The sequence below is a fragment of the Onychostoma macrolepis genome, chromosome 10, assembly GCF_012432095.1.
Source record: "Onychostoma macrolepis isolate SWU-2019 chromosome 10, ASM1243209v1, whole genome shotgun sequence".
NCBI lineage: Eukaryota > Metazoa > Chordata > Actinopteri > Cypriniformes > Cyprinidae > Onychostoma > Onychostoma macrolepis.
The window spans coordinates 10416077-10443606 of record NC_081164.1 but is presented as its reverse complement, the minus strand read 5'-3'; the positions used below and the strand labels follow the sequence as shown (position 1 = coordinate 10443606).

At 39.1% G+C, this 27530-nt stretch overlaps 1 protein-coding gene across 1 annotated transcript in view; it reads right to left on the bottom strand.

Annotated features, from left to right (window-relative positions):
- The window catches only part of med13a (mediator complex subunit 13a), a 74728-nt gene that overhangs the window by 26568 nt on the left and 20630 nt on the right, over positions 1 to 27530 (bottom strand). The window contains exons 3-9 of the mRNA XM_058788751.1: positions 22776 to 22944; positions 10636 to 10781; positions 5932 to 6129; positions 5527 to 5721; positions 5271 to 5433; positions 3966 to 4079; positions 981 to 1709 (exon numbers count right to left, since the gene is read on the bottom strand). Coding sequence (XP_058644734.1) covers positions 981 to 1709; positions 3966 to 4079; positions 5271 to 5433; positions 5527 to 5721; positions 5932 to 6129; positions 10636 to 10781; positions 22776 to 22944 — 1714 coding nt within the window. The remainder of the gene's footprint in view (positions 1 to 980; positions 1710 to 3965; positions 4080 to 5270; positions 5434 to 5526; positions 5722 to 5931; positions 6130 to 10635; positions 10782 to 22775; positions 22945 to 27530) is intronic.

Here is a 27530-nt window from a genome sequence, read left to right as displayed (position 1 = left end):
CCACAACCAAACACAAAGCGCACATGAAAGTCTGTCAGTGCGCAAGTTTCGTGCATCTAATAGTACTGCATTCCAAAAGGCATAAATGAAAGCATATCTAAAGTAAAAGTGGGTGGAAGCACACACCGTCAAGCAATGCGCACGTGTCTCACAGCGCAAATTCTGTGCAATGAAGGCCGCCGCGTCTCTAGCGTGCACACGTGCCATATGCAGGGGGGAAAAAACCAAGCTCAGAATAGATTCAGAATCGTTGAAGAGAGAATCGCGATGCATCGGAAATCGATTTTACCTCCCACCCCTACATCGTATGGCTTTGAAAATGCGCAGGCAATTTCAGGAATCACTTGATAATGTAGATGAAAATGTAGCACAAATCTGCCATAAACATAGCATTATAATGAGAACTTTATAGAATGTGAAATCTACAGTAAATTCCTTCCAGCAGTGTTTCAGCACGCTGTTATGAAAGCGCATCACTCATTCACTCTCTCGCTATAGCGAGTAACTTAAAGTTCACTGGCATTTCAAAAACATAGCATTATAATTAGAACTTTATAGAATGTGAAATCTATAGCTTTCCTTGCAGCACGCTGTTGTGAAACCGTATCACGGAGGGAGCTCTCTCACTCTCAGTCTCATGCACCTAAGCCAAAAATCACAAAGACTGCAAAAGGTCTCTCCCAATCAAAAAGCTCATTTAAACTCACCTCCAAAAATGGGTTGTTCAGGTTATCAGATCAATGGGTATGATGACCCAAATTTGCATATCAACATATATTTGGTATTCAGTAAACTGGCCCGCCCTGTTGAACAATGTCTTATCATAACAGAGATCATTTCCATATAGCCTAGTTCCAATCAATGGAAGACAGAGGGAAGCCTTTTCTCTATTATTGTTGCTTGGTGGCTCAGAAATGACATCATATACCTTCAAGTAAGTGCATGAAATTGTGTGTTGCATAAAAACATGTGATACTCACTCAGTAACAGACATAATCCCTTCAGCTCCGAGTGACGCCTCTTCTCTGAGTTTGTCTCCTGGTAGTGACGGTGTGGGAAACTCCGCATCTTTCCTACGGGGCAGGTTAAAGAACCTCCACGGCGCGTGACTCCCGTCGTCATCCAGGTTTACTGCTGCGCTGATGTACGGAGTGGGCTCCAGGGGCTCGGGGTACGCAGGGGGAAAAGGTTGGGTGAGGGACTCCAAACGGGCATCATCTGGGCCCTTTTGGGGCAGAAGGCATGGCTCTGTGGAAGGAGGGTAAAAATGTTGGCTGTGTGGTGTGGAGGGGTTCTTAATGGCGTCTGAGGTTTCCTCGCCACGTTCGCAAGGGTGAGGGCTCAGCGGCGGTGGCTGAGGGGAACCGACCATCTCCGTTGGGCCGCTGTTGCCCACAGTAGCTCCGCCCCCGCTGTGCAGTTGTGGAGGTTTCGAGCCAGTGCTCACATCAGATGGGCGAAGCCCAGGAAACCGTCCACCCTCTTGACCTCTAAGAGCCAAGCGCTGACCCGCAGAAGCGTCAGTTTCCATTGAGACATCTTCACAGACAGAGTTGCGGTGGTGGAAGGGCGTCTGCGGGCGTTTCTGCTGCTTGTCACCTTTTTCTGGCTTCTCCCCGGCTTTGTGCTTGATGGGCGGCTGCTGCGTCTGACCGGTGGTGGGCGGCTGACCAGGCGTGCTGCTTGCTCTCTGCTTCTGGGTTTTGTGCCTGATAAGATAAAGAAATATTTTAATACAACAGATACATGAATTATGAACTGATGCCATCATTAATAAGAAAGCCTATTACCAGAAATCATATTTTTTTTTATTCATTTCTTTTCACTGTGAGAGTTCATAACATTTCTTTTCAGGTTTAATAGGCCTTTGAGACTCGTAACAGAGAAATGTAACAGTTTCTTAATTAGCTCATTATTTAGAATTTCCTAACTATTATTGGAGCCGTGAAAAAAACTCTCTTTGAATAAAGATTCTCTGCTTGTCGAGTCCAAGGACAGGTTTAAGAAACCACCCTTTTAACAACAAGCGCTCCACTCCTATCAGAGTCTGTCTGACCTGATAACGTGTGTCCACACTTTCTCAGAGATATGTAAAGCCCAGCAGCTGCCAGAGTTTCCCTGTGGGTTTCCTTGTACAGTGTCTCTCGTTTATAATGTTGTTCTTGAGAGGCAGTCACCATCTCAAGCTCCATAGCATCTCAACACACAAGCCTGTAGCTACAAACGAAGGCTTTACACTGTTTTCATCCCTCCCTTTAGAATGCAAAGTTTCACAACAACCACTCATGTCACAAAGCTAGAAAAATTCAGTTTATCTCAAATATTTTACAGTGTTTTACATGAATGCATGTTAGTATTTAAGAGAGGCTAAAGCATGTAGCGTGAAGAGTTGGGGGTCAAGGAACCTAATTTAGCCTGTATATGTAAACAAAGAAACCACAGACTACTTTGAGGTTGGAACTTAGGTGGTGTGAATATGTAGACCTATGTGACCGTTTGTAAGATACATATATAGTACATATATAGAGCTGTAGATTTATATATAAAACATACATATACCTCCACAAACTGACAAATTTAAACTTAAACTGCACAAACTTAAGAGCTAAAAAGAGTTACATCCAGAACACGGGTGAGTCAAGGGTAAAATTATACCCTCTCTTATTCACAGTCAAAACAATTTCACATGTACGCACACAACAACACACAACTCACACGTACACACAAGCAGAATGCTAAACAAGCAGAAAGGATCTTAGTCGATGCATGGTCATTTTCACTTCACTGGGGGGACTCCGAGTTTCATCACACCTCTCATGCTGGGTCTCTTCCAAAAAACATATTTGGCAAATGACAACAGTCCCATGGCGCCTGGCCTTCTCTTGGCCTGAACTGAACAGCTACTCAATGAAGAGAAAGAGAAGACGACTAACAGCATGACCACACAGCACTACATGACATTAGGTCTGTGTTAACGTTACTTACTATGCTTCACAGTGTTTGGGCTCATTCTTTTTAGGACTTGCTTCTGGTTTATAAAACCATTATCTAACTGAAGTAGGCACCGACAGATCTGGACTATGTTACAGTCTTACCATTGAGTTGGTCAGTGAGTCTCAGATATGTAAACACAAGTTATAATTTTCTGCCACACACATTTATTAGTAGTCTGTCTGTCACAGATTAATTACATCATTAAACTCAACTGTAATATCTGCAGACTCTTATTAGAGACAATAGCCTTGTTTTTTTTTCTTTTGTAATGCAAAATATACAATCTTAAATATTTTTTTAAAACTATGCATTTTACTTCAAATATGTTTCTTTGTTTTGTTTTAATTTGTTCTATTGCTTCTAATTGTTTTCTTTTTCCCTTAACTCTAAGCTGAAGTTGCCTCCATGAAGCAAGGAACAATAATACTTCACACAAACATTAATTAAAAGGTGAGATTGCCCTCTTTATGAAACACAAATACTCTGTAATGATGGTTGGTGTTAAAATCAAAATCTAAATTGTATTTTAATTGTAATGCTGCAAAGCCACATTGGAATATATTTGACCTAAGATTTTTCTTTAAAAGTTTCCAGACTCAGGAGCCACAAAACCATGCAATAACATGCAAAGTGGAAGGACCAACTGAACTACAAGACTAGTTACAGCCTGATACAATATATATATATTAAACATTCAACACATGCAGACTCTGAACATCGAATCAAATTAATTTCTTCTATCAGAGAAGCAAGTAAAAGAATCAGAGCAGGACTTATGTCACCATCACTCAGAAACCAGTTTTTCCGGTTTTCACAAAGAGCTTATTTAATACTCCATGACAAATGTATTGCCTGTCATTTTACAGAGTGACAGAAGACACTAGAAGAACTGAAAAGCGATGCAGCAGCAGCATGGTTAAACAATGACAGCCTATGAGAATACAGGACTGAGTGAATGTTAATGTCTGTACCTCGAACAGTTGCAGCTTGATCTCTGTGTGGAGTCGACGAAGTCCCAGGTGCCCACTTTCATCAGCGTCTCCTCTTCGCTGGTCCCATTGGAGGCTGTTGCAGAGAATTTCCGTCTGCAAAGACACAATGAAACAAGATTGGATTCAAACTCTCTGAATGACTTCTAATGGCACTTTTCCACAGCATGGTACGGTTCACTTTCGGGGGGTTTTCCACTGGGTACAGTACCTGGTACTTTTTTCATTACCACCTCGGTTGAGGTTCCAAGCGAACCGTACTGTTACCAAAACATGACGTGTAAACTCTGCTGATCACTGATTGGTCGGTGAAAATAGTCACTGCAAACTTGCGACACGAGACACAACAGACCCGCTAGATTTAATTCAGCAGAGCCAGCGAAGGATCGAACGCAACTGTTTTGAATGAGCGCACTTTTTTTTTTTTTTTAACAACCAAAAAATGGCTGTTTGGTTGTCTGTTGAGGAAGTACAGACGTTCCTCTCGTTGATAGCCGAGGAGAGGATCCAGCGAGAGCTTGATGGAGCGACGCAGAATGAAAACGTTTTTCAGGAGCCACGGCAGTAGAGGCGGTGCAACTATAAAGACATGTAAATAATCCCACCCTCTCAAAAGCAGTACTAAACTGCAGTGGAAACGCAAACTGAGCCATGCCGAGTCGTACCACGCAGTGGAAAAGCGCCATAAATCACAAAATCTATGGTACTTTGTTGAGACTAGTTGTACGTTTTAGTCCAGTAAATATCTCCCAGTGTCAGTTTCTTTTTAAAAGTCAAATTCTGTGTACATAGTGCCAAGTTTTGGTTACACAAAAGTTTATAAATATTTTTACTGTTATTGCAACAATTTTATTGAACACACATTGACCTCTTTGAGTAAAGGCAGATATGCCGTTATAGGTAGTACAGTGAATTATAGGATTATCAGCTTAATTTAAACTAAGACAATTATGTTGAAATCTAAAATGTGACAACATCACCTGAAATTAATGAAATTTTAGTTTAGACAGTGTCCGAAAGCTGTTCCCCAAGATGGACTGAACTGATCAAACAATCACACATTTGTGCAAATTGTGACTCGAAACCTCTTAGACACAGCCCTTGTGAAAAGTCTCCTAATCTCGATCACTCCTAATTGTTTTTTTACCTCAATAATCACTAATAAAACATTCTGTGGCTCAGATATACATTGTACCAGTTTTAACAGTGTATTGCTGCTCTGTGCTTGATTTATCATGACTGTGAAATGGGAATATCAGATTTTAGATTTACTCTGAGCACACTTACTTGTTCTGAGCTCGGTTGATGTTGCACTCCTGCCAAACGCTCTCAACCACCTGACTTGCCATCCTGCGTGGAATCTTGCCACCGTGATGACTGGTGCTGTCAACACTGAATCCATCCATCGCCACTGGCAACCGCATCCACTTCTGTGCCGAGTGAGAATGAACTAGAGAAAGAAAGAAAGGAAAGCCAAAAAGTTTGAGAGTGTATCGGATGCTGCTCATGAAATGAGACAGGTATGGGTTTGAGTCAAGTTTACCTGTCTGAGCCTCCTCAGGTGAGGTGGGAGGAGTCAGGGTCACTGAAGAGATGGCGGGGTCACGGTTTGAAGCAGGCACTTGATGGCCATTTGAATAGACAGCAGTGCAGTGCGAGGACCCCGTCGGTGTAACAGTGGGGATGTCTGACTGCGGGACTAACACCAGGCATGCAGGATACACCATGCGCACACCACCTGGAGAAACGGCCACATATTAACACCTTATGAATGCACACTTTGGGGGTAAAAAAAACAACAACATGTACTACAAATGAAAATCATATTGCACACTATATTACATTTCTATATTACATTCCAGTATTTTCAGCAAACATGTATTGCACCCACAATGCAACTGGTTTATTTACCAGCCTTTTAAGTAAAATATATTTTAATCCAACCCACCAACAAGCACTTCCACTGCTGCTAGGGAGTCGTCCTCCCAGTCGATGTCCTCCATTTTGTCCTCTGTGCTCTCCTTGGAGGTCGGGCTGATGGGATAGAACTGGTTCCATTCTTCAATGAGCTTCTGTGTCGGAGGGTCGGACAGCTTGAAGGACTGACCGGTCAATGTCCCGTTCAGTCCAAATGGACTCAGAATCACTACAGCGAGAATAAGAGAAGCGATTCAGTCATACACACTACCTACAGCACAGAACACAAGAGATATTGGGCAGCACTGGCATAAAGGTCAAGAATCTGGGACACAGGCCTGTCATGATTATCTGATCTAATCGAGATTATTTCAGATAATCATAATCATTGTGCGCTTTAATCCCAATCACAGATTGCCATTGAAATAAGGGAATTTTATTATTATTTTGTTATACTTATATTTTTACTCTAATAATATTACAATTATTGTTGTTATTTTACAGTGTTAATGGAAAGATCTATCACACACAAAAACTGTAAATAAGCTGAAATGATACATTTATAAAAATAAAAAGTTTTTTAATTTTAAGTAATATAAAAATATTTATATATACATAATTAACAAATAATTATTTAATAATAAATATTAAATATTTAAAATATTGGGTCATTCTAATATGCAATTTTTCTAGTGCTGTCAAACGATTAATCATGATAAAAATAAAAAATGTTTACATATGTATGTGTACTGAGTATATTTATGTATACATAAATACACATATTTAGAAAATATTTACATGTAAATGAATATATTTATACACAAACAACATTTTTCTGCATGCATATACATTTATATTTATATATAAATAATAAATATACACAGTACACACAAATATATTATGTAAACAAAAACATTTATTTTGGATGCGATTAATCACGATTAATCGTTTGACAGCACTAAATATTTCTGTACAAAAGATAACAACAAAAATCAAAGGTAAAGGTTTGTGCCTTATTCTTACACTGTGAACGACACGAGCAAAAAGGCTATTAAATTGTTAGCTGCAAATTAGTTGTATAATATTTAATAAACTCATGATTGTGACAGCACTAGCTGGTACACAAAATGAGTTACCAAGACTATGTAACATGCATCGTTGAATAACCATATTGCCCTTGAATAAAATCACCTATCCTAGTATCCCAATTAGTTTTTGTTTATGCATGCAAGTACTTGTGTTAACATAATAGTAGCAAAAGAGCCAACAAAACATAATCAAGTGCCATTTATCTGGAGTTGTCCTTGGAAAGTTGCCCCAAACTGATTCTTACAATGTAGAAAGCCCAGCATATGTAGAAGAAACACATGAAGACTAAGGAGCGTGTAATCAGAACAGGGCCAAAGCAAATGAGTCTATGAAGCGGGGAACACTGTACAAACACTCGCGCCTGGCTCTCTCTCAACCGCTCCCTCCACTTCTGTTCCTCATTAACTGTGGTCTTAAATGACTCCTCCACTGCAGCCGGTTCTCTTTCCTTCCTCCTTTCTCTCAGACACTTTCCGAAAGCCTTTCATATCAACACAGCCTCCAGTTACTGCCAAGCAGCGCTCATTCTGAGCCCATAAACCAACTTAAATAAACAGGTCACTCAGAGGGAGAGAGACAGAAACAGAGTGAAAAAAGACAAGGAAAGCGCACAAGACAAGGTGAAGCACAAATGTGGAAGCAACGGCATCAGTTTTCACTCTATTGGTATCTTACCAAGACACTTCAGTTTGTCAAGAGCAGCTCTGTTACATGCTGCTATCATGCCTAAAAAAACAACTAAACACTGAGGTAGGTAGCCACAAATTTTCCCAAGGAAATCTCATTCTGTACTTGTGTTTCTTTAACTGCCTTGATATATTGATCCACGTATTAGGGGTTAGGAGGAGGAAGGAGCTTCCAGGGAGAAAAAGGAGGGGGGAGCAGATGAATCCATCCCGTGTCCTTCCATTAGCCGGCTCATTCCATGGCCTTCATCACACAAATCCATAAAAGCCACAATGACAGAGGACACCTCCGTCCATCCGGAAGAGGTATGGGAAGAGGGAATGGGGGCAGGGGGATGCTATACAAATGGAAAGGAGGCACGATTCATCTTTAATGGGTTACGGCGGCTTAAATCTAAACGCTCTAACAGAGATCGTTATCCTAGCATCAAAACAGAAGCCGCCAAAATGCATTATTTCGAAAACACAAGCTGTAACCAGATGTAAGAAAACATACACGGCTCGTTCGCAGGGCAAAAACAGCTCTTTTAATATCTGACAGGTCCCTGATCGAGCCAAGGTGAGGGGGTGGAATTCATTTGGCCTCTGGATGGCTACCTCGTCACAATGCATCAAAAAAAGACTCGGCTGATACGCAAAATATTTACAAGAAAGAAAGCCCCACGTTGAGCTCTTCAGGTAGGTGGTGAGGCAGAAGATCAGAATTTGCATGGCAGGGGAGCTCGAAGCATTGAATCCACTAAAGAGGTATCAACACTTTGGTCATCATTAGAAAGGGGTCTGCTGCTCTGGTCCGCATTTGATTGGGGGCATCACACAGACATAAAGCAATTTTCAGACAAACAGGCAAACAAATGTATTCCAATATCACACTGTTCACCTCACATTTATTCTGTCAAGCAATCTGTGCACTACCAGTCTCTCTCTCGCTCTCTCTTCTGCTCGGTTAAGTGAGCTATGAGTTCATTACACCCCTCTCACTGCTCTTTATGAGGTCATAGTCGCAACACTCGCACGCTCACTAATCCGAGACTGTCAGAAACGGTGAGCAGCAGACCAAAGGAGATCGAGAGAGAGCGGGCGAGCAAGAAAAAGGTCAGCTGGTTCCAATTGACACATCACACATTCCTGATTCACTGCAAAGGTTATTCCCCCATCAAAAGGATGAATTATGTTTTTAAAATGTTAATTCGCAGGAACTGCAAACAATCTCAATTATGCAAAACAAAGGCAGAAGTGATCTAGTGCACGGCTGTTGATGATGTAGATTGGTCAATACAGCATTCCAGCCAAACTAAAATGAATAATACTGGATGAAATTCATTCAAAATTGAGCCTCACAAAATAAAAACTATAAGGAATATTTCCCACTGACAGTTCTTGGGTGCATAAGAGCAACTGAGGGCTTTGAAAGCCCAGGTAACGTCTTAAAGGGATAGTTCACCCAAAAATTAAAATTCTGTCATTAATTACTCACCCTCATGTTGTTCCAAACTCATAAGACCTCCGTTCATCTTTGGAGCACAAATTAAGATATTTTTGATGGAATCTGAGAGCTCTCAGACGCTCCACAGACAACAAGGGTCCTTCTACGATCAATGCCCAGAAACGTAGCAAGGAGATCGGTAAAATAATCCATGTGACATCAGGGGTTCAACCTAATTTTACGAAGCTATGGTGAACTATCACTTTAAGTTTCAGCATGAAACGGAAATTGCGATCGACTTTACCTCCCTATAGTGACGTAAATCCAAGTGAAATGGCTTTCCAAATGAAAAAAAGAAAAAGAAAAGAGGGTGGGACCATTTTTGTCGTTTTGTCCATCGGGAATTGACTGGATCGTTGTTGTTTGCTAATTGCTGCGATCTCATGTGAGTGACAGATTGCTGGAGGAAAGCCTTAGTGCCCAGCCCTCACACCAGTCAGAGAAGAGATGGTGTTGAGAGGGGAAATGTGATTGAGAAAATAAGAATTGTCCGTTTTGATTTTATGGTGACTTTAAAAAGGCCTAAATCTCCCACCCAGGGATACATGATCATAAATGGCAAAATGTCTTCCTTAACATGACCAACAACTCTTTGGAAATCCCACTTAACTTTACTATTCGACTTTAGTAAGTTGTTATTTTTGTTTTCTTTGCACACAAAGTATTTAGTGGCTTGGTTGAACCACTGATGTCACATGGACTATTTTAACAATGTCCTTACTACCTTTCTGGGCCTTGAACGTGGTAGTTGCGTTGCTGTCTATGCAGGGTCAGAAAGCTCTTGGATTTCATAAAAAATATCTTAATTTGCATTCCGAAAGATTAAGATGAAGATGAAGGTTTTACAGGTTCAGAACGACATGAAGGTGAATAACTAATGACAGAATTTTCATTTTTGGGTGAACTATCCCTTTAAAACTTTGTTACATAAAAATAAAAACTTCAAATCATATAGTTTCAATTCAGTTTAGGCTAGGGTTTGGTTATTATTATTATTATATGTCAATATAAACAGCCATTTAACAAATGACTCTAAACATTATCAAGGCAAAAAAAAAAAAAAAAAAAAAAAAAACAACATGATTACCGATTAAATATTTTTACATATCTCTGTGCCCTAGTTTAAACATTTTCAAGATTTAAGGATGTGCAGATATCTCTAAAATCACCATTAGTACGTTGAGCACTGCTCATGTTACCGGTAATGAAGAACACTTTCTTCTTCCCCGAGCACCTAAAACAGAAAAAGGTCTCTAACACTATTTCTGTATTTTATTTATTAATTTTTTCAAGCTACAGAGTGGCAGACAGGATGCCACTGGGCTTTACTAATTATAAACCTCATCTTTCTGATCAGAAAGGAAATGCTGGGAAGAGAAAAAGGCAAAGGAGAGACAAAAGAAGGGGACAGACAGGGGGGAAAAAAATATATATATTAAAAGCATTTTTAAAAAAAAAAAGTGTGATCTATCACCTTGGAATGGGCTGGTGGCCTGCTGGGCCAGTGTCAGGTGCTCCTCGCTCAGGTGGTACACGGGCTGGTGCTGGTTGATCTCCACGCTGGTGCACACATTACTGTCTCCATGCAGGAAGAACGTGAAAGAGCAAGACAGGTGTTCTCTGAGAAAGGGAGAGACGGGTGTTTAAGTTACACAGTAGCACATGTGCCTCAAAAAAATAAAATAAAAAAATAAAGGGATTATTCATAAAGACCCAACAACTATGGATCTGGATTTCTAACATACTTTATGAGTCATATAAACAGCGTCACTGAACTCTTGTGAATCATTTAATCACCATCTGATGTGCTCATTAAATGCCTAAGACAGAATCTGATTCATTTGTAACTCTAAAAACAGTACTGTCAATATCTCAAATGCGTGAGAAACATCACATGCCATTGAGATGCAAGTGTCTGCTCTTTGACCTCAAGGATTACACTGTGTTTGACCCTTCTCCTCATGAATATACATGAGGACCTTTAATATATGTAACAGGACAATAACACTTCTTCTACATTAGTCACACTCTGAGCTCTGTAAAGCCTGAGCTCTGTGAAAATCAGTCCAAACTACACCAGCTTCCTAATGTGTGCTTAAAATCCTTCGTTCCACGGCGCATTAGAGTTGCTCTGCTGATCTGGAATCATTGCAGGCATTAAAGCATCTTAAAGCAAAACTAGTCCAATGGCAAAATTACTAAACCAGAAAAACCCTCTTGTATTTCTATGAAATGTCATTGCATTAAGCTTTAAAAGGAAACATTTGTGAAATAAAGGCAAGTTCCTGCATGAATTAATTACACTTACTACGACAACTTCTGCATTTACTATTGCTCATACTTAAGGTTAGACATCTGAACAAGCCCCCTAAACCCAAGTATTACACTTCAAATCACACAAAGTTTGTGCCACAGACATGAATGACACCTCAAATAATGTGGTTTGTTGAGAAGAGCTATGCTATTAATTTTCTAAGCAATCAGATTTTATCCCTGAACATGTTAAAATGACAACAACTTGCACTGAAGGAACGCAAACTATATCTAGGGATAAGAATAACAAAGTATAGGCATCGCGCCATTAGTATGGACACTAGCCAAACATCTGCATTTAGAGAGTGAGAGAACCATAGAAGACGTTCAGCCACTAACCCACAGAGACAGACACTGATTTGCAACTACGTCACATCTAAACAGAGTAAACACGCCACACTGACCACTTGCATTTCTACAGCTCTTGGACTTTGCTAGGGAGAATGATTTACAGCAGGCTGCCCCCTGTAGAGACAGTATCGCAACTGCGATCTGATGCCATTGCTTCGTTATTTCAGTTGCACACCGGTCTTAAACTTTCTCAACAACCACGCACACAAAAGGAGGCTCTCTGGGCAAGCTAAATACTGCTGCACCATCACATTTGATCACATGGTCTACACACACACTGAGCTCAATTACAGCATGCTCCTGAAGTTCTCTATTCAGTGGCAGACAGAGCAATCAGTGTGTGCATCACTGACCAACCCCAAAACAAAAACATGACCTGTAACAAATCACTGTCCCTGTCTGAGCTCACACTCAACCAGGATCCAAAAGTAACTCACCAAAAAAAAAAAAAAAAAAAAAACTAAAAAGAGAAAGTAAATGGTGCAACACTCATTGCAACTTATCCCTGCACAATTCATCATCAGAAGGTTACCAAAGATTAATTCAAATTCACCTTCAACTGCGCTGTTTGTCACATACAAGCAAAGAAAAACACAGCAAATAAAAATACTTATAACATACACCACTATTAAAAAGTCTAGTGTCAGCATTTTTTAAAAAAGAAATTAACACTCCTATTCAGCAGAAGTAATAAATTGGTGAAAACAGATAATAAAAGGCATTTATATTGTTAAAAAAGATTCATATTTTAAATAAATGCTGTTCTTTTGATTTTTTCCAATCAAAAAAAATAACTTAAATCATCATGATTTCCACAAAATATTAAGCTCAACCGTTTCCAACACTTAAGAAATGTTTTCTGAGCAGCAAATGAGCATATTAGAATGATTTCTGAAAGATCATGCGATTGAAGACTGAAGTAATGATGCTGAAAATTCAGCTTTGCACCACAGGAATAAATTTTAAAAATATTGAGTTATTTTAAATTGCAGCAATATTTTACAATATTACTTTTACTGTATATTTGATCAAATAACTGCAGTCTTGAGCATGAGATGCTTTTTCCCAAAAAATTTTTTTAAATCACAGCAATCCCAAACTTTTGAACGGTACTGTATTTCAAACAAACAATTGCAAAACAGTTTTATGGTCCCCACACTTGTCAACAGAGGCCAAAAATAGAGTTAGACAACACTACTCCTGATGACACAAGCTAATCCATTGCATTTCCAGCTAAAAAGCAAGAACGGAAGAAGAGAAAGGGCAAGAGGCCACAAATAGGTAACATGATCCTATGTGTGACATAGAGAGAGAAAAGGACCAGACTAAAGTAAAAGAGCATTAACAAAATTAAAAACAGCTTGTTGTGAGAAAAACAGCATGAGTAAGTAAGAGAAAAAGAGAGGTAACATTCTACAGCTGTAGTATTGGGCTGTTACTGACTTCCTGAAAGCAGTGGCTCTGGTCAGGGCGTAGCAAACTCCTACTACAAAACCCACAAACACACTTCACATCTCAACGACTTTACACGCACAGCACACCCAGTCACACAAACAGGTGGTGTCTGTGGCCCCTTGGCAGAGTCGTCTGAAAAGCATCCAAAATACTTTACATCTAATTGTCTTGCATTTAACTGTCTTGTCATGTGGAGTGCTCAAAGAGCTACTGGATGAATCTCGCTTCAGTCATACGAGTGTGTTAGTGTTATGAAAACTAAAAGCTACAAAACATTTTTTTTATAAAAACTTCACTTAAAATGAAAATGAAAACAGAAAATCTAAAAATCAAAGCCAATTCAAAATATATAGTATATAAATAACATTAAATCATCAGTTCGTTAATGTTAAACGAGAAATGATGTGGTACCAGTCAGGACAAACAATAGAAATTCTGTCATTTATTCTCCACATGTCATTTTTAGCTTTGAGCGAACTACCCCTTTAACACACCATATGCATCTAAACCACATGACAAACTGTCTGTCTTCCATCACCTGACCAATAGCAGTAGCAAGATCAGATGATCAACTGTAGAACATGCCGTTACACACCCTCTCTCCAAACCAAAGCCCTGGAAGACGTCAAGCACAGTACTGAAGTGCATTACTAACAGCAGCGTGTTTACCACAAATAGAGAACTGAGACTCTCTGAAATACCTTCAGATTAAAGCAGTCGACCACAGAGCAACGGCAGTTAACACACACAAACATACACGGTCTACTACATCCATCAAAGGTCCTCCAAACAAAGACTTTATACACACAGAAGAGGACAACCTCTCACTCATTCATAAAGTGTGACCTTAGAGTCAATAAGAGAACTTAAAAAGCCTCTAGACTTGATGACTAGTGCTCGTATTCTGCGCGCTTTAGCTGTTTGCCTCATCATAACAGCTGAACAAACCCGGCGAGACTTTTCTCAAACAAAACGTTTGTTAGTCAACAGTCACTTATGCTAATTAAATGTTTATTGATCTTATGTAACAGGCTTTCACTAAATACAAAGCCAACGTACAAACTAAAAGAGGACCTGATTGGCTGCATGCCTCGGAGACTCTCAATCTTTACAAAGATTATCACAACAGCTGCACGCGGATGGGTTTTGAAGAACACTTTAATGCGAAATTTGCTTTTAAAACTAATAAACAGAAAACAATCAATACAGTCGCTCCCTAGATACTGTATTTGGCTTTTAAAGCTGTAATTTCTGAGCCACAAAAATTTGACAGCTAAACTGATTTCTCTTTCTTTTTGGATTTTTGCATCCGAGCTGATGTAGATTTACTCTGTAATGCTCCTTGAGCCAACACACCCCTCTAAAGCAGGCCATTCCACCCAGACTTCCTCAATGCACTGTCCATAAATTTTCAACCTCAAAATTAACTTTACAGAAAAAAAGGACTATTTTAATCAACATTCTTTTTGAAAATAAGGGGAGGTGCCAGACTGGAGACCATGGAACATCTCCACGGATTGTAAATCTATCCACAATGGACACTCTGCACACACACACTCCCTTAGAGCAAAGATAGGAGCTTGAGTCAAGGCCAGAGTGTAGTGAGCATCTGAGGAGGAGACGAAACCGATGAGAATGAAAAGGCGAGAGAAACTGATAAATTTGGAGAAAGGGAGTTGACACTTTAGCACTGACCAATATCTATAACCATTGTGTAGTGTGTGTGTGTGTGTGTGTAGAACAGGAATGGGAAGTGAGAGAGTAGGAGTTCTGGAATGTCAGGAATCTCACATCAGACTTGTGTAACTGAGCTCAGAAAGCAGCAGAGAGAAGCTAGATTTACACCGGCCCAGATTTACTATAGCGTGAGTTTATCTGAACCTGTCCAGGATTGATGGGTAGAAAAATGGTTATCAGACAATAATGATATAATCTGGACATGCCTTTGAAGTTTCAGCATGAATCAATTCTGCACGCACACACGCTGGATCTACTGTTTGTTTCCCATCCAAACTGCAATGACATAGAAAAGGTCCCATTTAATGACATTTAATGCATTTAAACATTGTAAAATTTGTGAAACAAAGCAAACTCTGACTGGTAGCTAAAAGCATAATGACATCTTTAAATTCAGCATGAGCTGAAAATGCATGTTATTGTAAATGATTCATCCATGCATGCATATAGTTTTTTTTTTTTTTTGACTTTATAATTTTTAATAAAATATTAACAACTTTCTGGTGACACAGTCCATAAAAAGATTTTTTCCCCCTTCCTGTTTTTTTTTTTTGTTTTTTTTGCTTGTGTCACACTTAAGATTCAGATCGTTAAAAAAAGATAATGCGAGTAAATACAAAATGCAGTTTTTAAATGATTTCATTTATTAAGGGAAAAAAAGCTGTCCAAACCTATCTGGCCCTATGTGAAAAATTAATTGTCCCATCCTGTTAAATCATAAAAGAACTGTGATTAACCACATTATTTTAGAAAGCAGAGTTAAATTTCACTAGCCAAACCCAAGTCTGATTACTGCCAGACCTGTTGAATCAAGAAATCACTTAAATAGAACCTGTCTGACAAAAGCCGCTTTTCCACCAAAATTACCTGGAACAATTTGTCCCAGGAACTTTTTTTTCCCAAGACCTGTTGCTGTCTGCGTTTCCATCACGGTCTAAAGTACCGAGAAGATTAGGCAAATAGTCTGGTGACGTAGGTCTGCGCGCGTTTCTCAATACCAAGTACGCAAATTTCAGACTTGCATCCTCAGTGGTTCGGACTTCGCAAGTTCGACTCAGGAGTGTGAACTCCCACGGATGGGACGACACAAGTCCAGTAATTCTGCAAAGAGCAGCGTACTTGATAACATCACTCAGCTCACCTTGGCTACTGCAATTTTCCTTACTGCATTTACAATAAGACGAAATGTGATAAACACCACTGCCTCTTTTAGTTTTCATTTAAACATTAATTTATAATAAATTAATTAAATTAATAGCCGCAGAAATGTAGTTCAGGGAACGTACATTACAATTGAAACAAAATACTATATCAAACAGTATTGTCTCTCTTCATTCTCATTTTAACCTATTCATAGATTAATAGAATAAAGACCAAAGACTACCTGTTAGCTTTACACAAAACAAATTATATCTTCTGTTTAACCAATACAGAGACATCAGAGCCAGTGGCAAATGTCAGAAGGACTAGCCGTGCTGAGGCTGCTCTCGTCAGGAAACATGAGCACTGAGCGCCCGCTGATCGCGTGGAGCTCACGTCTCCGAAATCGGCGAAGCACATTTTCAAATTTATAAATAAACTGCAGATCTGAGTTTTAAACAACTACATTCTCGCCTAAAATACTTTCAAAACTACATTTCATGACACAATAACAGTAATATTTAAAAAAATTATGCGAATACATATGGTGGTTGAAATACAATGCTGCATGAACTCAACCAATCAGCATGCTCAGCGCCCAAGACCCAGCCCCGAAAGTTCCAGGACTTTAAAAAAGTTTCTGAGAGTCAAATTTTTACCCAGAACTTTTAGATCCTGGTTCCTGCAGTGGAAACACACCGAGTACCAGCCCATGCCGCGATCTAAAGAAATTCAAGAACAGATGAGAAACAAAATAGTTTACATGTATCAGTCTGGAAAGTGTTATAAAGCTATTTCTTTGGGACTCCAGTGAACCAGTGATTCTCAATATTTTTTTTTTTTTTTGCACCCTCAGATTCCATATTTTCAAATAGTTGTGTATTGGCCAAATATTGACAAATCTCAATTTCGAAAAAATGTATCTTTATGACTGGTTTTGTGGTCCAGGGTCACAAATGGAGAAAACTTGGAACAGTGGTGAACCTTCCCAAGAGTGGTTAGCCTACCAAAATTACTCCAAGAGCGCAACAACGACTCATCCAGGAGGTCATAAAAGAACCCAGAACAACATCTTAAGAACTACAGGCCTCACTTGCCTCAATTAAAGGTCAGTGTTCATGATTCAACAATAAGAAAGAGACTGGGCAAAAACGGCATCCATGGGAGAGTTCCAAGGCAAAAGCCACTTCTGACCAAAAAGAACACAAAGGTTCGTCTCACATTTGCCAAAAAATATCTGGATTATCCCCAAGACTTTAGGGCAAATATTCTGTGGACTGATGAGACAAAAGTTGAACTTTTTGGAAGGTGTGTATCCCGTTACATCTGGTATAAAACCAACACAGCATTTCATAAAAGGAACATCATACCAACAGTCAAACATGGTGGTGGTAGTGTGATGGTCTGAGGCTGCTTTGTAGCTTCAGGACCTGGACGACTTGCCATAATTGCTAGAATCATGAATTCTACACTATCAGAAAATCCTGAAGAAGAATGTCCAGCTGTCAGTTTGTGACCTCAAGCTCAAGCGCATTTGGGTTATGCAGCAGGACAATGATCCCAAACACACCAGCAAGTCCACCTCTGAATGGCTCAAGAAAAACGAAATTAAGGTTTTGGAGTGGCCAAGTCAAAGTCCGGACTTTAATCTGATTGTTCAACTTTTTCCCTTAATAAATGAAATCATTTCAAAACCGCATTCTGTACTTTTTCGGGTTATCTGTGTGTAATATTAAAATTTGTTTGATGATCTGAATCATTTAAGTGTGACATATGCAAAAATAAAAAATAAACACAGGAAGGGGACAAAAACCTTTTCACAGCACTGCAAACTTAATAGTCTAGAAAACTATAAGAAAAAACGGTAACGCATTAGTATAGGAACCAATTCTCACTATTAACTAGTTGCTTTTTAGAATGTCTATTATTAACATATTAGCTGTTTATTAGTACCTATAAAGATGACCAAAAAAACAGCAAAAAAAAAAACATTTTTTATTTGAGTGTTGATTATTAAATACAGTTCAATAATTAATTGATCATCATATAAAATGTATTTTTGGTTTCAGTTTCAGCTTTCAGCCAAGTGCATCCAAAATCTTCATTTTAGTGCATCACTAATGAACATGCATTTATTGAGAGATTGGATTTTTTTAACTTTGCAAATTATAGATGTCACATGAGAGCAAAGATGGGCCTGGTTGTGATAGAGACAAAGAAAGCTGGTGTGGATAAATTCATCCTTTTAGCAGTATAGCTACTGCAAGTTCATTCATAATAGATAAACACAGCAGATCACATGCCACTTCGTTCTCTGCAGAATCCCTTCGCTGAGAAGATGTTGCATCTGCCGGGGTGTGAATGTGTTTGTGACAGTTGTGTGCAAACCCCTATAAAAGCATCCTAGCTTGTAGTTTGTCATAGGCGTGCATGTCAAGGAAGACCGTGTGTGCATTTCCACATGCAAATGATTTTGTGCCTACGCAAGCGCATGATTTTATTACGTGAGATTTCTGTGGGTGTGTACAGATGTGCAGAAATGTGCGCGGTTTGATGCAGGCAGGTATCCTGATGGCTATATTCAGCGCTGCAGCCGCAGTCTGTCTCCTCCGCCGCCCTACTAAACAAACTGAAAAATCACAGATGCATCTTAAATACCCTTTACAGTATGACTGCGACATTACACCACAATAATTGTTGAGTAATGTGCAGTGACGTGCAGGGGATGCATCATGTTCTGCACTGGCTCACGCATCGCCCAGCTCCCCCGTGAACACTACCCATAAAAGAACACACTGGATCTGTGGATTAGCCATGGTAACAGATCTGCTGCTCACACCCACCATGAGAGAGAGTGAGAGAGAGAGAGAGCGAGAGCACGATCACAGCTCTGACCTGTATGAAGGATGATGTAAGCAGCTAAAACACATCGGGATTTGGTTACAGAGCAGCGTCGTGTGACAGCACAGCCAACCAATGAGAGAACCACCTAGTGACTGAGCACAGTTCCAACAAACACAGACAAACTACACAGATCTACATATAGCTGGAGCGTGCTGACCATTTCAAAATAAATTAAAAAAAAATCTAATACAACAAAACAAGCTCTCTGGCATTCCTCGGAGCCTGGCTTCTGAGCTCCCTTCCCCACAGATACTCTAATTATAGCGAAACCACAAGACACTGTGTGCTCATATGCAAGACAACACAGCGCAGAACAGAACAGGAAGGGTTTGGGTCTATTCACCAGCTGGAATTCTTAAAAAACCTGCAGGGAAAGAGAGAGAGAGGGAGAGGAAGCCAGCGGCGCTGCAGAGGCTGTCTGTGTTTTCCGTGCGGAAGGATCTAGAGGGCGGGCATCAGGACAAGCAAAGGTGGGGACAACACAGGCCTGAAGTCTAACAGGTTCACTAAGATAATCCCTCAAAAGAGAACAAGCGTGTATGTCTGCACTGCGAGTACGGCTCCACTCCTTAAACACACCTTCCAAATCTAAACGGTCCACAACAACAAAAAAAGACAACAAAAACAACAATTATAAAACATTTACAGCACTGTTGAAAAGTTTTGGGGGTCGTTAAGACGTTTTACAAATATTGAAAGTCATCTCTTTTGCTCATTAAGCCTGCATTTATTTAATCAAAAAATACAGTAAAACCAATAACACTGAAATATTACAACTTAGAATAACTGTTGTCTATTTCAACAAATTTAAGAATTCAAAAGAACAGTATCTATTTGTCTTCACCGTCATTTTAATGTGCCCTTGCTAAATACAAGTTCTTTTTTTTTTTTTTTTACTCCCCAAACCTTTGAATTTTAAAAATAGAAAATGCTACAAATGAATGTAGGCATCAGAACATTATAATATCTAGTTTCAAAAAGGATAAGTTGTAGCCACTCTGTTAAGATGGCCCTGCCAGTTTATGAATGGAGTCCTGTGAGGAATCAGAGGTGTTTTGAGTTTCTATGGCACGCAGGAACCCACTGCCATATTTGTGACAGGTGATATTCACTAAGGGACACATGTGTGTTCTGCTACGGTGGCTCTTCGGGGACAAAATTAAAATACCTCCTTGGTGGAAAAAAAACCCCACACAAGCTTAAGACTTGAACACACAAGCCATCACTGAGGGATTTGGCACTAAGAGAAACGCAAGCAGGCTTTGGGAATCAGTGTAGCAGGCAGAAATGCTAATCACCATACAGCCCATTACTACACCGTGTTCTCCGCTCCTCTGCCTTGGAGTCTGTTATTTAAAAGGCTCAGTGAGCACCGATTGAGAATAAGATCCCTTCAGTTCATATTATCTTGTCATAGGGATGTAGGGAGTGAAAACTCATACAAAACGACCACTTACACAAATACGCATGGATACGTATTGTACGTTTATTTGCGCTTTGATTTGTACGGAAACAGGCGTTACTGATGACAGAGAATAGAGAATAGCGTACGCACTGCGTACGCAATTGCGTCCATCGGATGCTCTCCAAAAATGGCCCTACGCTGACACAGAGAGGACATGAATTGTTGAATAAATGTCGTTATTTTTATTTTCTTTGCGTACAAAAAGTATTCTCGTCACTTCATAAAACTCAGATTGAACCACTGACGGCAGATGGACTATTTTGACAATGTTTTTTACACTTTTCTGGGCCTTGACAGTGTTAATTACTTGGCAGTCAATGGGACAGTCACAAACCTCGCGATTTTCATCCAAAATATCTTAAATTGTGTTCCGAGGACGAATGAAGCTTTTACGGGTTTGGAACGACATGGATCAATGACAAAATTTTCATTTTGGGGTGGAGCATCCCTTTAAGGGTCGTGCCTAAATGTACACTATCGTTCAAACGTTTGTAATCAGTATATTTTGAAAGAAATTAATTTAATGGTGTATTACATTTGCTAAAAGTGTGTAATGTATAATATTACAAAATATTTTTATTTCAAATAAATTATTTTTTACTTTGTATAAATAAATATATTATATTATATTATATTATATATATATAAATATTTATATTTACATTTATTTATAACATTGCCATTTCCAAAAACATATTGCTGCAGCACAACTATATTTAACATTGAGAATAAGAAATGCTTTTTGAGCTCCAAATCATTATATTAGAGTGATTTCTGAAGGACCATGTGACAATGAAGGCTGGACAAATGTTTGCTGAAAATTCACAGGAACAAATACTATATTAAAACATTGAAACCATACCAATTGCAATATTTCACAATATTGTTTTTACTGTATTTTTCAATAAATAAATGCAGCTTTGGTAAGCATAGGACATTTTTTAAAAACATTACAGACTTCAAACATTTGACTGATAATGTAAGAAGGAGTTTATACGTTTTATCAGTTTACAATAGAAGAGAGGGACAAAGAGTTGAAAGTATGTAGTAAATATGGAAGTATGCAATTAATAATTAATGAGTCTGTACGCAGAGTTTAACACATGTTGAGTCATGGCGGTCATTTGGTTTCAAATGCCAGTGGCAAAAAAAAAAAAAAAAAAAAGCATATATTAGAGTATTAGAGAAAACTCTATGACTGCTGAATCTTTAACACTCACAACACTAAAGGAAACTACTAATAGAAAGAGGGAGGGAGAGAAGGAAAGTGCCTGTGTGTGAGTAAAAGAGGGTGAGCTGAAGGAGGAAACGCTGTTGTTCCTTTTTGGTGTCACTTCGCAGTGATTTGCAGACAGACAGAGCTATAAAACACACAGACTCACAGTTAGAGCCTTGTTAACAGACCTCAAAGGAATGTGTGTTTTAACCATGTTTAACAAACAGCCTCTGATCCTTCAAATTCAAAGATTAAAATATTAATTTCAGTATTAAACAAGGCCTCAAATGCATATCTTGCATTGCATTTGAAGAAGTTCAACCTTAACTGTGATTTGTAGCACGACAAAAAAAAGAAAATAAATAAATATTCTGAAATTACTTGAAAGCTGTCTGGCTGTGCTAATAGAGTGTATAAATGACCTTGAGCAAGATAAGAGAAGAGCGCAAATAAATGACGCTGTGAGGAGAGAACTGTGGCAGAGGGCAGAGAAAAGCCAAGCTGCTCTTTTTTTTCCACCTCTACACATGTCGTCTCAGTTTCTTATCAAAGAGCACAGATGCTGACAGGGAGAAATCCAGCGCTGGAGACAGAGCACTTGCACGCCTGCAAGAAGCTAATGTACACAAACACACAAGAGCATATTGCAGCCTGAGAACTGCATTTAAAAAAAAATTATTATTGCACCATAGTGCAAGTAGCCAATCTCTGGATAAGCAACCAGGTCTGTATTCAAATCCCCACTGAGATTATGTAAATATGCTTTGAAAGCAATGATATTCATGTTTTGGTGTCAGACTGTGAAGGAAGTGTGGTTGATTTGAGGCCACCTGGTCTAGATCTTACTCCGTATAGAAACCTGAGCTTCACGAACAAGCTTTTCTCTAATGCAAGCACCTTAGTGTAGGATGCAAAAATTGCAAGCTCCATTAAAGCTGTGATCAAATGAATCCTTATCCTTACAGATAACATAAAATCCATTTAAGATAATGCAAGTAAATGAAAGAACATCTGAATGAAATGGTAGTCTTACCTCTTGTTAATGGGCTTCTCATCCTTTTCGTAGGGTTTGACAAACCATTTTCCGATGCGCACGAAACTACGGTTCATCAGACAGCGCTCCAGCAGGTTGTGAATGGCCTTGAAGAGAAGAGTTCGACATTCATAGGACAGACCGCTCTCCCACACGCCGTCATCCTCGCCTGTGGAGAGAACAAACACACAAGAGACCCGGTCACCAACCTGCTGCTGTCTATGAAACGGCTGATCTGCCGTTCATACAGGAATGCAATTTGCAGAAGTGAGTGACAGAACACACACACACAAAAAGTGTCCCTCTCTAATATTTTTTTTTATACATACATATATACATACATACATACACACAGAAAACACAAATGTATTAATTGTACCTCACCAGAATACAGACAAATAACAAAAAATGAAACTGGCCAGAATAAAAACGAGATTCCCGATTCTAAAGGTTTTAAGTCATCTCTCTGTTTTACTACAACACAGCAAAAGGGGGGTGTTTCTTAAAGGGATAGTTCACCCAAAACTGAAAAGTCTGTTATTATTAAATCACCCTCATGTCGTTCTAAACCCGTAAGACCTTTGTTCATCTCTGGAACAAAAATTAAGATATTTTTGATGAATGCGAGAGCTGTCTGACCCTCAATAGACAACAACGCAACTACCAAGTTTAAGGCCCAGAAAGGTAATAAGGACATTGTAAAAATAGTCCATGTGACATCAGTGGTTCAACTGCAATGTGATGAAGCTACGAGAATACTTTTTGTGCACAAAGAAAACAAAGGCTCTCGGATTTCATCACAAATACCTTAATTTGTGTTCTGAAGATGAAGGTCTTATGGGTTTAGAACGACATGAGGATGAGTAATTAAATCACAGAATTTTCATTTTTGGGTGAACTAACCCTTTAAGTCTACATAATCCAAATGTGACAAACAATACAACACCTAATCACTCAAATTTGAAAATCCAGAGGCCCTGCTGAATTTGAATCAATTAAAATCTTTGGCTATTAATTGAATTTAAAAGTGGCCTCTGTTCCTGCAGTTAAAAAAAAAAATAAATTAAAAAAAAAGAATCTTGTTCATTTTAAAGCAACAAGAATTCTACTCGTATTTTTCATTTTACTCAAGTTTTAATTAATCTGATGCACTGATTCTAGAAAATGCCATCTTGCCTTGCACCGACTAGTCTTGCAGGTACAATGTCCAAAGAGGCTGTAAATCTGAGCACTGGTTTGTTTCTGGATCACGTTCGGCTGTGGCCTCTATGCTTCAGTAATCTCATTAGGAGTCACTGCTTAAACCTGGCAGCTCTTAAGCTCCTTTCAAACATGTCTCTGTGCAGCACAACTCCCATGAGCACCCAGGGGCTGCACGCATTACAACACCCACCCACCTACCCACACTTGCCCGCCCGCTGGTCTGCAGATGGAAACACAGCAAATCCACTTGATAAAATAGTAACAAACAGCTCAGATAGGATTCCCCGACACCGCAGACGTCTGACAACATATTTGCTGCCATAGTGTCCTAAATCAGACACATTTAGTTTTAGGTGACAACAAACTCTCACTTGATTATTTGCATGTAAAAAGCTGAGTTTTCAAACACATCTTCCTAACCAAATCACACATTTCTGGCCATGCATGTATATTTAAAAGGCAGATCTGTAGCGACTGTACTAGTTGCAGCTAACAACTCTCTAAATGTTTACGGTTTTCCTTATGATTGCTTTTTGCCATAAATGTTTAAATAAAAGCTATTGTAACTCATGGCTACTCTGATCAAACATCAGTAAGAGTACAGTACATTCAGATCATTCCTATAAAGAAGACACAATGTGGCCCAAATCATAAGGTCATTCAGTCAGAGTGCGTCTGCATATGGTGAAATAAATGCAGATTGAACAGAGCTGAAGACATGGAATCAGGCCAGAAGGCAAATCTATAATTCGTTGATGTCTTCTGAGAAGGCAGCAAGTAGAACAATTCACTTTTAAAGGATGTCATTGATTTGACTAACAGCTTGGCAACAATGAAACACCTTGTCTTTTGTCAAAGCAGAAAGAGAGGCAGAGAATGAGAGAGAAAATGAGGTGGTTTTGGCTGTCTCATGCATCTTTTAATACTCTAAGTAAAGGGCCAGCAGCTTTTCACCTGTACACACAGACACACACTCTTGATAGGATCATTCATGGTAAGAAATGTTAACCTCAGAGTCCACGAAAGTCTCCCATTCATGTAACATCAAAAAAATTATAATAATAATTAACAAAAAAGCCATTGATCTCTTCATGTCTACCATTTGAAGATTATTTCATAAAACCTAGTTAAATATGCAAACGGTATTTGGGAAATCCGTCAAAAAAACACATTTTTGCCATTTTGTTTAATGATGCAGGAATGGCATAGAAATTACACACTAAAGCTTTTAGATGACAACCTCGATTTAAAACTATATGCTTTAATATGAAATCTCAGCTTTAGTTAATAAGCGTTTTCTCAGATTGTAAGATGTTTGGATGGCATCAAGATGACGGAAAACCGATGAAGGCATCACTGTCACTTCCACTTTCGATAACGGCAAATCATGCGCCTCACATTTTATATAAACAGCTGCCGTAAAATCTGCTGTTGAGGGCGTCAATGGCAACTCACTCCTCCTTTAATCCAAACCATCGTGTTCACTATTTCTACTGTGGGGAGGAGGCACCTGGTTTCTATCAAGCATTCCCTATGACCTTGTCTCTTATGCTCTAACCACTGCCCACAGAGCGCGAGACACAAAGAGAGGAAGATAGCTGACTTACAAAGAAACAAGCGCTCAAAAGACTGCAAGGCGCAAACGGCACTTAAATACCCTTGAAATATAAACACATTAAGCTTGGAGAGCAAAACAATATTAAGGAGTAATTCATAAATAAATGCATAAACAATGCTGCCTCTTAAGGTATATTTACATTTTAATAAAAGCATATTCAAACAGAATTTACATTAAGAATGCACATTAAATCTTAAAATTTTAAACGCATGGAATTTGAGCTGTGACAGAAGCATTGTTGAACTGACACTGGCTGCAGGGCTCCAGACTAACTATTTTTACTAGGAGCACTGTAGCCCCTGACTGAAAAGGTTTAGGAGCACAAGTCGAAAATTTAGGGGTACACCTTAAATCAGCCTGCAATGCAATCATTCACATATTTTCCCCATTTTAACTGTATTACTGACAAATGCTTTGATAATAAATAGACTTAACTCAGAGATTACAATGTGCAGTATTCTTTTAATTTCAGAGGAATATAACAAATATATATATATATATATATATATATATATATATATATAGGGATGTGCGATATGACTATTTTTGATCGTGGACGATAAAAATGTCTCCACGATCTGCTTTTGAAGAAATATCGAAGTATCATTCTACCAGCTGCAGTTCTGGTGCCTCCGTCTCAATATAGTGTACAACGCTACATACATTCACATCAGTGTTGACTCAGCGGTAGAGTTACTCTCAAAGGCCACTGCACTTATTCGCAATCACAAAAGTACATCATTTGCGTGTTTTATAGCCTTGCCAGTTAAACGTTTCATTCACGCGCTGGTCTGACGTGCACTTTTTCTGAGCCCGTACACCTGAAGCGCACAAACTAAAAAGTCTGTCAAACAGCACCTGATTACTCAACTAATTTATCTGTTGCACTAATACTGTCAAAGTAGTGCTGGGCGGTATGACCAAAAATGTATATCACGGTATTTTTCAAAATTATACCGGTTTCACGGTATATGACGGTATTTTTTTTTTTTCATGCATGAACGGGTGTTAACCACATTTTCTACAGGTACTGGTCATATAATTAGAATATCATCAAAAAGTTGATTTATTTCACTAATTCCATTCAAAAAGTGAAAGCTCATGAAAGTCAAAAATCAGTATCTCAAAATATTAGAATATTACTTAAGACCAATACAAAGAAAGGATTTTTAGAAATCTTGGCCAACTGAAAAGTATGAAAATGAAAAGTATGAGCATGTACAGCACTCAATACTTAGTTGGGGCTCCTTTTGCCTGAATTACTGCAGCAATGCGGCATGGCATGGAGTCGATCAGTCTGTGGCACTGCTCAGGTGTTATGAGAGCCCAGGTTGCTCTGATAGTGGCCTTCAGCTCATCCGCATTGTTGGGTCTGGTGTCTCTCATCTTCCTCTTGACAATACCCCATAGATTCTCTATGGGGTTCAGGTCAGGCGAGTTTGCTGGCCAATCAAGCACAGTAACACTATGGTCATTGAACCAGCTTTTGGTACCTTTGGCAGTGTGGGCAGGTGCCAAGTCCTGCTGGAAAATGAAATCAGCATCTCCATAAAGCTTGTCAACAGAAGGAAGCATGAAGTGCTCTAAAATTTCCTGGTAGATGGCTGCGTTGACTGTGGACTTCAGAAAACACAGTGGACCAACACCAGCAGATGACATGGCAGCCCAAATCATCACTGACTGTGGAAACTTCACACTGGACTTCAAGCAACATGGATTCTGTGCCTCCACTCTTCCTTCAGACTCTGGGACCTTGATTTCCAAATGAAATGTAAAATTTACTTTCATCTGAAACGAGGACTTTGGACCACTGAGCAACAGTCCAGTTCTTTTTCTCCACAGCCCAGGTAAGATGCTTCTGACGTTGTCTCTGGTTCAGAAGTGGCTTGGTAGCCCTTTTCTGAAGACGCCTGAGCGTGGTGACTCTTGATGCA